Source organism: Larus michahellis, chromosome Z (genome assembly GCF_964199755.1).
Source record: "Larus michahellis chromosome Z, bLarMic1.1, whole genome shotgun sequence".
Classification (NCBI taxonomy): Eukaryota; Metazoa; Chordata; class Aves; order Charadriiformes; family Laridae; genus Larus; species Larus michahellis.
Genome location: NC_133930.1, coordinates 38255157 through 38268757, shown reverse-complemented (window position 1 = coordinate 38268757; position 13601 = coordinate 38255157). Strand labels below are relative to the sequence as shown.

At 40.8% G+C, this 13601-nt stretch overlaps 1 protein-coding gene across 6 annotated transcripts in view; it reads left to right on the top strand.

Annotated features, from left to right (window-relative positions):
* TRPM3 (transient receptor potential cation channel subfamily M member 3) overlaps positions 1-13601 on the top strand; it is a 421669-nt gene that overhangs the window by 365908 nt on the left and 42160 nt on the right. For 2 of the 6 annotated variants that reach the window (XM_074569355.1, XM_074569358.1), the window contains exons 12-17: positions 1710-1760; positions 8164-8199; positions 8343-8483; positions 9364-9393; positions 10515-10804; positions 11670-11898. In XM_074569355.1, the coding sequence (XP_074425456.1) occupies positions 1710-1760; positions 8164-8199; positions 8343-8483; positions 9364-9393; positions 10515-10804; positions 11670-11898 (777 nt within the window). The remainder of the gene's footprint in view (positions 1-1709; positions 1761-8163; positions 8200-8342; positions 8484-9363; positions 9394-10514; positions 10805-11669; positions 11899-13601) is intronic. The other 4 variants (XM_074569357.1, XM_074569360.1, XM_074569359.1 and 1 more) reach the window with 3 other exon arrangements.

Here is a 13601-nt window from a genome sequence, read left to right as displayed (position 1 = left end):
CTGATGGTGACCAGAAGTCAGTCGTTCAAAAATATCAAATATGAAAAGAACTCATTAAATTTGTGCAAACTCTAGAGGAACAGGTATCTGTGCCACCCTTGAGACAGATTCCCATCTGAACTTTGATAAGATTAAACTTTGCCTATCAACTAGCGTCTATGTATTAAGAACAGAAAGCCTGTGTGCTTTCTTGCTACAGAGATAAGCATTGTAGTTCTTGTACTAAAGCCAGTTTTTTACAGGGAGTAAGTTTGAGGAAAATCTTCAGTTTTACAGCTAAAAAAAGGCCGTTTTGAACAAATTTATTGTAAGCTATAGAAATCACCATAAATTATTTATGCAAGAGTTCCAAAAGACCCAGGCTGTGAAACGCCTAGATTACCAATTATGACATATGACCTAGTGCATCCATAATAGCTTTAGAACCAAAAAAATTGCAAGGCCAGTTAAAAAATATCAAATTTCAACATGAGCTCTGAGAGTGACCTGAGAAGCTACAAACCAGTGAATCTGACTTCTGCCATGGCAAATTTGTAAAAATACAAGAAAGAATAAAATTAATATGCAAGGGGATCAATTTTATGTCAAGAAAGAGTTTATCCGGCTTCTGTAGGAAAATGTTAAGCCTTAGAAATTTGCTACCATTTCCGAAGTCAACATGCAAGAGAATAAGGATGTTGCACTTGGTCAACCCATTTTTGTAAAAACTGTTTGGCAACATCTGAAAACCTCAAAGGTTATTACAGCAATTTAGCTGTCATGGCATAGAAGATAAGGGGCATTCATGGTTTAAAAACTACTTGGAGGACAGAAAACAGAGGGTAGGAGTACATGGTCTGGTATCACTTGGATGACCCTGCCCTGGGACCACTGCTGTTCAGCCTGTTTAGAGATGATCTAAAAAATAGTGACTACTCAAGGGACAGTGTCTGCTGGTGACACTCAGGATAGGCAAATCTGAAGCAGCATATGAAGAATCACAGGAAAGTCTCATCATGCTCGGTGATGGGGTTACATAAAATTAAGTGTTGGCAAGTGCAGAGCAATGGAATATGGAAACACTGACTCTGCACATATGCATCTATCATCAGTTACAGCCAAGGAGACTTCCAATAAAAGTATCTTAAAATATCAGTAACAGTCAAAAACACAACAGAAAAGAAAGTACTTCTCCACATAACATAAAATTGAAATTGTGGGAGTCTGCTGCAGGATGTTTTGCATGTCAGGTGGAGTCAAGACTGGACAGATTCATGGACTGTGCATGCTGTTAGTGGCTTTCAGACGAGACAGCCTCAGAGGTTCTCTGAGCCACCAACGGTGGAAGCAGAGATCATGAGTGCATGAAGGCTGACGCTTAAGCAGCGGTTTTTCCTTCCGCTCTCCCCCAGAGGCTGTGCATGTTGTGCTGGTCTTCTGCTTTGCCTAAGCCAGAATCCTTATCTGGGATATAGGACCTTAGTTTTCATCCATTGTGGCAGTTCTTGTGGTTTTCTTACTTAAAGGGTTTTTACGAAAGAGAAGTCAGGTCAAATAATGCTTTTGTAATTGATTTTACTTTTTTTTTTAATTGCTAAATGTACAACTGAAGTGGTCTCAGTTGCCTGATTTTTAAACTACTAAGGTGAGAAAGCTGTTTCACGATTTCCATCTTGCAGGTCTTTGGACAATGCAAAACTATTTTATTCTTCTTTATTTGTCCTTTGCAGAGACACGGACCGTCCAACACTCTGTATCATCTAGTCAGGGATGTCAAAAAGGTAAGAGTCCAATAGACGGTAGGTTGGAAATAATGCTATGATTGCTTTTTGTAGCTAGATACGATCTCTGTTTTGCATGAGCTTTCAGTCTCTTTTCCCTCCCCTGCCATTACAGAATGTCCTATTTGTATGTACCAAACATGAACTTTTTGCATACAAAGCACAATTAGCAAGTTATTTGGCTTGCTTTCTCTGTGGTTTTAGATGCCTGGGTGATAGTGCTTCTGCTAGCATAATTGTAGGCTATTACATACCATGTGGATTTATGCTGTTAACTGTATTTTTCCATACCTGCAACTGTTGTCAAAGCTAATTTCCATGTTGTTAGTTTACTTCCAAGCCTGTAAAATAGCCTATATCCTTGTGCCAGTTCCTAATTTGTTGGAACAGTTCTTCGTCCTGTGTTGTGTGGTATATTGTAGCCATCTTCCTCACCACATATATACAAAAAGAAGTAGTGCAACCTTCCCCTGTGCCCTTATCAAGTTAATTTCAAGTATCTTGAATTATAAGGAGTGATTTGGAGGGCAGGACAGAAACACAGAAAGGTATAGTGACAGGAAGGAGATACCAAATACCTTTAGCAATGTGTTCAGGATTAAAAGTGTTAGAGCAGCCACAATGAATTAAAATCCCTTATCCTCTAAATATAGGGATCAAGCAAGGAGATTGAGTTTGCAGCTGACCTCATCAGCTTGAATATTCTCCCAAAGCATGTGCAGATTACGACCTGCACGTTACATAAGACGGACCTCAAGGGTAGCACACTTGAGAAAGATTTCTGTACATGGGACTCAGTAGAAGATTGAAAAAGGAATGGAGATTTTTTTTTTGTAAGAGCACAGGTTTTGGTGGTTTCTTCTGCCACTGACAGCTAAGCAGAATTGAAGCCAACTACAGGAGGCGAGTGGCAATGCTTCATATGTCATCTTTCTGTTAAATAATGCTACAGAATAATCAGTAGTTATATTTAGGGAGGTTCTGGTGGTTTTCTTTGGTTAGTGTGTTACATGGCATGTTCATTGTTCAATTATATACGGTATATTAAGTGACCATCAGAAAGTGTGAAATGCCTACAGAAGAAACTGCAACTGCTCTTACTCACAAATCCCTTTGCATGGAGCAGAGTAAAGCTAGAATGCATTCAGAGTGGCTGCTTCTCTTGAAGCTCAAGTTACCAGAATTTTTTTTTACTAGATGTGCAGTTATTATGTGCCTATAAGGGTTAGAAACAAGCATCACCTGTCATCTTACTTTAAAATGTATTCCTTTTCAAACTCCTTCTCTCCCCCAGCATCACCTTTCCAAGTCCTCCTTCGAAGGCATAGCAATTTGTATGTTGAGCGACTAAATAATATCAATATTTTTTTTCTGAGTCCCTAAAAAAAGGTGCCTTTTTAAAAGAGTTCTTGAAAAAAAGGCATCAAAATAGGCAAAGTTATATAGGTAGGTAGGTATATATTGATAGACCTTGGCATTAAATAAACTTGCACTATATTTAATGACATTATTTTTACCGAAGTGATTGCTAAATGTTAGGTGATGGTCATTTTTCTATAAATTCATCTGTGTTTCCTCTGTCCATATCTAAACTCTTCAGTAATTCCCACGACATGAAGTCCATATGTACTCTTATTAGAATATAGGTAAGGACTTTAAAAACAAATGGCCCGGTGTAGCCCTCAAGCACCTTCCTCAGAAAACTGCACCTCTAGGGCTGTATCTCTCATTTTGTCAGTGATGAGGAACATTCGTGGTTCACTTGGAGAAAAGTGACAGCTCGCCATAGCCCTGCCATCCGAGCAGATCCCTCACCAGTCAACCAAGCTGTAAATCAGTCAGCAGATCTGACAACAGTTTAAATGAAAACGCCTCCTTGGAAATAACTTCTTAATGAACATCACTATCTGACAGTTAAGTGGCCCACTGTGCATGAAAACCAGACCACACTGCTGATGCCAGTTTCTTGAGTTTCTATCTATTTTGATGCCAGATACCTAACCTCTCAGATTTAATTACAGTATCACAAAATATAAATACAAAAAATGTAATATGTCACCTTAAGACAACACTTAAAGTGTATGCATACTCTGGGCTTTTCATGCATATAACCCAATTTTAAAACCTACACTATTTAAAGGATGTATGCTATAAAAGGTTATTTACATCTGCATCATTGTGAATTCTCAAATAGAAAACGGATGCTTGCTAATCACAGAAGAATTATTTAATTTACTACTATTGTATTACATAGCTATATAAATCACTAGGAGGGGTTTTCTTGTTTGAAAGACCACCCAACCTGCTTACTACAGCAAGGAATTTGAACAGAAGTCACATTACCACATCCTGCTTGTGGCAGCGTACAGACATATATGTGCACATGCGCACGCACACACACGCACAAACGTGTAAGATAACAGTTTATTTTCCTTTTGGATTTCCAAATATCGCTGTGAAGACTGCTAGCCTGGGCAGCATATTGTAAACGCCTGGAGACACGGTCTTTAAGAATTAAGTGTAATCAGAGTTCGCTTAAATTCTGCCTCTATCAATTAACAAGACAAAGTACTCCTTAATGACTCTGCTTTAGAGACAACTGTGCTCCTCTGTCTCTTTGATTCTCTCAATTCCATAACTATATACGGGGACAAATCTGCCTGCATCTTTTGGCTTTTTGACATCTCCTGTCAGGGGTACGGAATTTGAACTACAGGGTTGGCATCCTTCCCTAGACCGTGCAAACCGATGCATCCAGACTAAGCAGGAAGAAACAGTGGCCGTGCTCGACATTCTGTGATAAGTGGAGGGTGCCCTCTGCAGGTTGTTTTTAAAAAACCCTTCCCTGGCTCAACTACCGAGTGAAGATAAAAGAAATTAACAGATTAATGTTTTCTTTAATCAAAAAAAAAAAAAAAAAAACAAACCCAAACCTGTATGTAATCAATATATTTTAATCCCACACTGGGGTGATATGTTTTCAAAGTTCTTTATTTCGGGCTGCCACTGTATGTCTACATTTCCAGAGAACTAACAGGCAATATACAGAATTTTGAAAGTATTATGTTTTCCTCAGCATGCAAAATGAGAGAGTTGATACCTGCTGAATATAAGAGTGCACTTGAAATGAAAAAATACTATAATTGATTAGCTACAGTTTAAAGTTGACGTTTCTTCAGGAAAAGAATAACGCATTAGCACTAAAGAACTTGTCCCGGCATTAAAACGTTAATCGATTACTGACTGGGGTGGCTATCATGCCCAAAAATCAGACCTTCTCCTCTGCCATTCCTGAAGACCTTGGCTGTACTAGAATTAGCCCATCCAAATTTTTGCTAGTTTTGGAGAGGCTCTGGCCCACTTGCACCACTGTCCTTCATTTACAAGCAGACTCACCGCTGCCAGGGTAGTTCAAGGTGTCTGCTGATATGGCAAATGCTTTGGCACATGCATAACTCCTTTTACAAGGATGGTCCGATTGGCCTTACTAGGGCTGCTCACTTTGGAAAAGTAATTGTGTGTTAGCATGGAGCCATACATATGCCTATGTCTACAAAATGTATATTTCTACTGGGAATATGTGAGTTTTCTTTAGTAAAATGTCTCAATATTATCTGGGAGGTTTAGATGCATCTTTTATTAAAGTTACTCTACTGGAAATTTTTCATCTATATCCCTTCATGAAATTTTAGAAATCAGAAGAACTACATAAAGAAACTCATGCTTTCTAACACATGCAGCGCCCTGATGCCAGCTGTGCTTTCTTAATTGCACAAGTATTTTTTGCCACTTAACAACATCAAAGCATTTAGTTTTAGTGTCTTACATTAAGACAGCAGGAGTCTGTTGAAGAACTACAACTCTGTCTTGGAGCTACAACTCCCACTTCTGCCAGTGCCTTCATCCTTGTTCTAGGAAAACTCACTGTCTTAATCATTCTGGAAAGAAAAGAACATTTTGAGGGAAAAACCAAACACTGTCATTGTCTTAACCATTCTGGAGAGAGAAGAACATTTGGGGGGGGGGGACACAAACAAACAAACAACTAGCAGGATTTAAATTTTAGATTTACATCATTTTTCTTCAAACAGTTCAGAATAAAAATGACTGGGGTCAAATAAACTAGGCTGACAGGCAGACCTGCGGACCATAGTGATTCTCCCACCCATCAGATTAGCCAAGAGCTGGAAGAATGCAAAAGGGTATGCTAAGGGACATCATTACTGAAAAAGAGTTGGCAGCTCACCTTTGGCCACTACATTTTCTTGATCTTCTGTCCCTTTGAATCCCAGCCCGTTGCTAGGCATGGCACATCACAGCACTACCTCCCTCTCTCCTTCCTCAACCTTTCGGCATGCTGTGTGTGCCATGACAAGCAGGGAGGGAAATAAGCGTTGCTCTTCCTGGCTGAAGTAGAAGAGGAAAGAGGACCTTTGCATCCATTTCATCTCTTCTTGCAGAGCTAGTTGCCATCTGCTCTCCATTAGTGTTTCTCTGCTCTGAATCTAATAAGCACATCTGCAGAGAAGCCAGGCAGATATCTGCAGACATACAGATATTTCCAGCAAGACGTGGCAGTCAGAACATTGTTCCATGCAAATCACTAACCTTCTTTTGATGATCACATAAAAAGAGCTACAGACTAACTATAATCTGTGGTGTATATCATTAGAGAAAATGTGATTATTTCATTACAGTGGACTGAACAAATTTTGAAGCTAACAATTACAATTTCCTGGTCCTTCTGCAATGTTGACTATACAAGTTAATTTTTTATTAGCGTGATTTTCTCTTTTTCTAAGGCTACCACACACAGTTCACAAAAGGATAATTTACCTCTCTTTCCACCTTTAATTTGTAGCCACATCCCTTGCAGAATGACACGCAGGACAGAATGCTGTAAATCTGCAGGGTTCTTAATGAGATCTCTAGGTCTGGGTGACCTATTCACAATTTGCTGAATCAGGCCTTCTTTTCTGTTAGGGAACTGCTCGCTGAACCAGAAACTGTCGTCCGAACAATTTGGAGGCAGTGAATTAGAGAAGGAGGCAAACTTTCATTTGGGGCATTGCCTTCCTCCTGTCAAGTGATTGGATTTTTCCTTGTGGAGCTCCCTGGGGAGAACAGAAAAGCACATTGATTTTGTTCTTCCATTGACAGAGACCCCCAAGAGCACTTCACTGGCACATCCGTGAGACGAGCCCCCCACAAAATTGTTCTGGCCTGCTAGGTTTCACATCAGGCTTACTGCTACTGGGGAATGGAAATGCCCAGTTAACTTAAAGGCAGACTTAGATTCATATGCAGTACGAGACAATCTGTTACTCAGATCTTTCTTCATAGCTTTCCAAGCCATAAGTATTGGAGAACTCATAACCTTAGCGTTGCCGTTTTTAGGCTTGACAGTGAAGAGAAGGAAGATACGTGCAAGGGAGTTCACAAAGTGAGGGAAATAAGACGCAGGCATATTTATCCTTTTTTTTCCTGTCAAAATAAAAGGTGCATGCTGAAGACATTGTACATATATATTATATTTAACAGAGGACAAGAAAGGAAAAGAAACAGAAGAGCAAGTATGTGATGTCTTTTCCAGGATCCTGCTAATGATCCCTGCTACAAGCACGGTTCATCTCTTGGGAGACAATCTCCCTGGCACTGCTGGAAATCTGGTAGTAAGATTACAGTGCTTAGAGGGGCTTTCAGTAAAATATGTTGGGAGTTCAAGGAGGGACCATCTAGGAAAATTGCTAGGCCTGGAGTTTTCTTCTTGAACAAAATACCAAGGTATTTTATACTTTCATACTTATTTTCGTACATACAGGTACTTTCCTCATAGTAGGAGTGGAATTTAAGCAAAGATATGTGTGTCTCTGTACATAACCCCAAGAACAAATGCTAACAGACTCTCCTTGCCTCTAGTGTGTAGCAATAATAATAACTCATGTGCTATGCAAGTCCTCTAGAATAGATAACACAGCTCTTTCCCCCCTGCCCTTCCCTTCCTGGAACATGGGAAGGAAAAACTGCAGGATGGAAGATCACACACAGGATCTGGTTCCATGCGAACAAATGATATCACATGATGTCACTTCACCATGCCTTGGCAGTGCAGATGAGGCAGTCCAAAGAGATGCCAGCAGAGGTGTGAGATGCCAGCAGAGAAGTGAGATGCCAGGGCAAGAGTTGTGGGGGACAGATGGTGCAGAAAAGGTGCTGTCTTGCAGGACTAGAGTCCAGCAACTGTGCCTGACCTTTCAAGTGTGCTGATCCTCGTGCTTTTTGTTCTGCAGTCATGTTCCTTGTTTCCTCAGCTGAAGAATATGAGTACTGTGTACTGACGTTATCTTCTGTTACTTCCAACAAGTTCTTCACCTTCTTATTTAACTTATGTCTTCTTTCCAAGCGAGAATATCCAGGTTTCGGTTGGATCTATTTTAAGGTGAATTAATTAACCAGCATAATAATACATTCCTCTTTTACCTATTTAAATTGTTTTATTCTAATATCACTATAAAGTATATTTAACAATGCCAGTAATAAGCATTTCTTCCTCCCCCACCATCCTTCTTATTTTCATTGCAGGGAAACTTACCCCCTGATTATCGGATAAGTCTGATTGATATCGGTTTGGTGATCGAGTACCTGATGGGAGGAGCATATCGCTGCAATTACACCCGAAAGCGGTTCAGAACACTGTACCACAATTTATTTGGGCCCAAAAGGGTAAGGAGCAAGTTATTGGCCATCTATATGACTGCAGTAGGTAATCCCTACTCACTGGCAGGGATTAACATAGCTTCTTAGGTGGCTCCAGACTGGGGGGATCCATGTGCACACACTACACAGTCTACAGAGTCATTTCCATTACATACATAGCAGCTATTTCACCACAACATACCAGAAGCCAGCCACTGATGCAAGCTACATTCTTTATGAATTTAATGAAAAAATTATTGGGACATAAGACAGTCCCCTCTGGCTCTGTGAAACGGTTACAGCCTAACACCTGAAATGGGTTGGTTTGTTTGTTTCCCTGCACTTGCATTCTTCACTTTTGAGAGGGAAGGTAGTAATTGCAGCTGCTGGGAGTGACTTCCTTCCCTTAGTCACTCCATCAAGAAAAGCATTTGAGTAGCGATTTCACACACACTGAACTAACATACAGGGCAGCTCCACAGCAGTCAATAAAAGTGTGCCAGGGGAATGGCCAAAATACTGATGTACTCCAGAGAAATCCATATACGCCTTAGTAGGAATTCCTACCTCTTTTCCACTAGAACAGCCCCAAACCAACTGTAATTTTTCACCTGAATACAAATGTATGATTTCTGTAGTGTGTTTTGGTGAAATAGGGTCAAACTCCAGGTTGAATTAAATATATATATGTAATTATTTGATTTATATACATATGTATATGATATTACAATTACATTGCATATGTTTGTTATATGTTGTCTATTATATACTCTATATTACATGTTATACATCAGATGTTACACACATGCATGTATGTATGTATGTATGTATGTATGAATACACATATAATTGCAATTTTTCATCACCCTTCTGGGAGAAATAACATTTTTCTAACTTTTTTGTACAGCCAAAAGCCCTGAAACTGTTGGGAATGGAGGTAGGTCACCTGCGATAAATCTTAATGTCTTTTCCTTCTTTGACAAATATACGCTATATCAAGATAATGTTTCATTTCACTGTAATGAAGGCACAAATAGATGTTTCTAAGTTTTGTGTAAGAAATGTGCCACAGAAATTGTATTTTTCATCCAGATAACTTGTTTACGCAAGGGTCAGATTAAGAAACATTTCTTAATAAAACTTCAACAGATAGACAAGGGAAAAGAAGTCTCTGCCTCCTCTATGCGTCATTTTTCTTTCCACAAAGATTAAGCAAAATGTTTCAGTCTGTCAGGCCAAGCAGAGTTTCAGTCAGATAACCGTGTAACTTTAAAACGTGTTCAGAGAAATGAGGCAGTTGTAGAGAATGGTGCAGAAATCTTCACATGGGCCAAATTTCTGTTTTGTTGACACTTTTGGCTACCCTGACACTTCAAGGAGATAGTAGTGTTTTCTTGTTTGTTTATTTTTTACAACAACTTTCATTTTGCCCTCCACAGACACAGCACAGAACAGGTCAGCTCATCTGATAAAAGCAGTAAGCTAAAATGGGAAAGAAACTAAAGGCAATAGCTTTCAGAGCTGGAGAAAGAAGGGATAAACATAGGATACAAAGGTAGAATGGGAATGAAGAAAGGAGATTGCTACTCTTGTGAGAAGATGAAGGGAGAAAAGACAAGAATAAGCAGGGAGGGAGTCCTCAGCAGACCAGAACATCCCCTGGATATGTACTTTCTGTAGGTGGAACAAGGCGGATGCATTACAACAGTTGTTATATTTGGCGTGAACTCTTATCTTCACTTTAATGGTGGCTTTTCCAAAATGGTTCTGGATATTGTGTGATTGTGCTCCATGTTCTTAGGGAGAAAGAACAGCTCAGAGTGATAGTGCAAAGCTGTTTTGCCCTGTGTGTAGGTATGGGGTTACTGACTTCTTGATTACAGTGCATGGACCAATAATTTTTTCATCGTTTTCCTGTGTTAAATATTTTGTACAAGAAAGCTGAAGGGTGTAGCCCGCAGGGAATGTGTTTGACATCTCAGGTACTGACTCCAATGCATTGTGTGAATTGACTGAATTCCTTCACTGGTGAAAAAAATTTCTCTACAATTCTCACAGGATGATGTCCCTTTGCGGCGAGGGAGGAAAACAACAAAGAAAAGAGAAGAAGAAGTTGATATTGATTTGGATGACCCTGAGATCAATCATTTCCCCTTCCCATTCCATGAACTGATGGTGTGGGCTGTGCTGATGAAGCGTCAGAAGATGGCACTCTTCTTTTGGCAGCATGGGGAAGAGGCTATGGCTAAAGCACTGGTCGCCTGTAAACTCTGCAAAGCCATGGCCCACGAAGCATCAGAAAATGACATGGTGGATGACATCTCCCAAGAGCTGAACCATAATTCCAGGTGAATTTTCTTTCATGTACACTTCTCTGGGTTAAATAAATAAATAAATAAATAAATAAATAAATAAAAGGGAGAGAGACTGCTGAACCTGCCTGAAATTTGCTTATATATACCTTGCTTCCATTTCTAACTTATAGGGAAAATGCAGTCCCCTTAGAGAAAGTCTAAATGGCTTTTAAACTATCTGTCTGCCAGAGAAGCAGTTGCTAGCAGTATAACTTCTGAAATAAGAAGGTGTCAAAATGGCAACAAAATATCTATATTGTCTATGTGTTCTCCCTGAGGCTTCCAGAGTCAGGCTGCAACCTTTATCTGTGCTTTTTCAAGACACTCTGTTCATCCCAAGCAGAACAATTCTTGAAGTCCTGGTGAACATAATATTTGGGCAGAAGTGCTAATTAACCAAGAGCTCGTGCTTAGGTGAGCACGCCAAGATACTAGATTCTATAATAATCTTTCCTGATGTTAAAAGTCTGAGACAAAGAATTTAAAAAAGGGTATTGGATGCTCCTTTTTCCGGGACGCTTGACCACGAAGCCATGGGCAAACAGCACAGAAGCAATCCTCTAAGCTGCAGATAAACAGAGGATTTCAGCTAGAAAATGTCAGGGAGGTGGGCAGGCAAGTGGGAGCAGACAGCTGGTAGGTGTGGGTGCTCATCATTGCTAAGTCGGGGCACTTATTTATAAGCCTACCATTAGCCACTCACATTTGAAAATGTGGGTTTCCGTGTGTACAGTCAACATCACGATTTGCACGATGGAAGGTGATGCCCCCCCTTGCAGAGGCTGTCAGTTGCCGAGGGGTGTTTTCTGCAGCAGGCTGCTTGGGCTAATGGGAATGAACCAATGTCCCTCTGTTGCAGGGACTTCGGCCAGTTGGCGGTGGAGCTGTTGGACCAGTCGTACAAGCAGGATGAGCAACTGGCAATGAAACTGCTGACCTACGAGCTGAAGAACTGGAGCAACGCCACGTGCCTGCAGCTCGCGGTGGCAGCCAAGCACAGGGACTTCATTGCTCACACTTGCAGCCAAATGCTGCTCACGGACATGTGGATGGGTCGTCTCCGGATGCGCAAAAATTCTGGCCTAAAGGTCAGCACTGTTTTAAAATAAAATTAACAGTCAGAGTAGCTCTAATAGATGGTGACGGGGCTTACAAGAAATAGTAATAGCTGGCTCAATTAACCATGTTTCAGGTGTTTATTTGTAGCGACATTAAGCAGGGTATATTCTCCAGATTTTCATCAGGGAGCTTATCACAAACCCGAGTTCAAAGCACATTACTTAGTTTTTTCATCACATTTCTCAACCCCCCCTCCAGCATCAGTGAGAGTTATCAGAATAAGAATTGAGCCAGGAGGTTAGTATGTCACCCTGCCTGGATACTTGAGGAGTTAGCCAAGGTTTTTAAAGACAAATAAAGAAAAAGCATGTGTAAGTGAATTAACTGCCAGTGAAAGGTGCTGATCTGACAACCTTCCCCAGAACAGGCCAAAGCAAGCAGTACAAATTTCCTTGCAATCCCCTGCCAATCTTCCTGATGGCTGACCTGAAGGGACTACCCTAGAGGATCTAGAGGATAATTCTATTTTCAAAGCTGTTTAAGCTTTACTTCCTCAGTTAGCGAAACTGCTAACAGAGCAGGGAGAATTCTGGGAGGTGAATTTTTGTCCATGGGCTGGCATCTCTCGCCTTCACCAAAGTACTCACCAGTCAGTACACAAACAGGAATTGCCTCTTCCTCCCAGCTGACTGAGAAATATTTTCGGTAAAGGAATTCTCTCTCCTGCATTAATCGTGTGTGTGAAAAAGGGTAATTGCTCAGCTGTTTTGATGTGTGAAAAGATGTTCAGTAATGGCAAGAATGCTTATGAGTACACGCATCGTTATCGTACTGGGTCTAATCCAGTGACAGTGATGAATGAGGATAAGTGGCTGATAGTATTATCATCCTCCTGCAGGAGCTGTGCTTAAATATTGTTCTGCTTACAGATAGAAAGCATTCTCACATTTGGAGACATCTTTACTACCCAGATTTCTGACTCAACTCACAGGCCCATTGCCCTTCAGAGGAACTGCTGCCTTATTCACTTGCTTGGCTTTGCAGATATTCAAGCTGAGTAGGGAGGGTCAGTGCAGTAACTCATTTCCCACTGTATGCTTTCTGCTTTGCAGCGTGCATCTCTTAAGCCATAAAATAGACCTTTCTTTCACAATGAATAGCTGAAGGTAACAGACTCTGTTTCCTTTCAGCTTCTTGTAACATCAGGACTTCACAAGGATCGTTTACTCAGTCTCTAGTCTGTGTTTTATTTCAATGAAGCTCATTATCAGGGCCTGTTTAAAGCTAAAGCAGGCTACAAACTACTTAAGCATGAGGCAGCATGGCAAAAATAAATTTGCAAGCATGAATCATGGATTATTTCCCATGAACAATTTTCTTGAGGTGGGCAAATGGCAAGAAGGCTGAATGTCATTCTTTAGAGTCTCACTGGGCATGTATAGCACCAATGGGAGGGGGAGGAGCAATTGTTAATCCTGCCGGTTCTTAAAAACAGCCTCTCTGAGGAGCCAGGTCTGCCCATAACCCCCTCTCCCTGGACACATCCTTTTACGACACGCCGAGTGCAGGAGCAGTGCAGACAGCCTGGTGCTCAGCTCTTCTGAGGCTGGGCACAGCGTCCATATATGCTAACGGCTCCTAATTGCGGTACTTCGGATGGTTTCAGCAACACGCATGCTGTCTGCCAATATGACGAGCACAAGCAGTCACCCTCCCTGACCTGCCAACAAGC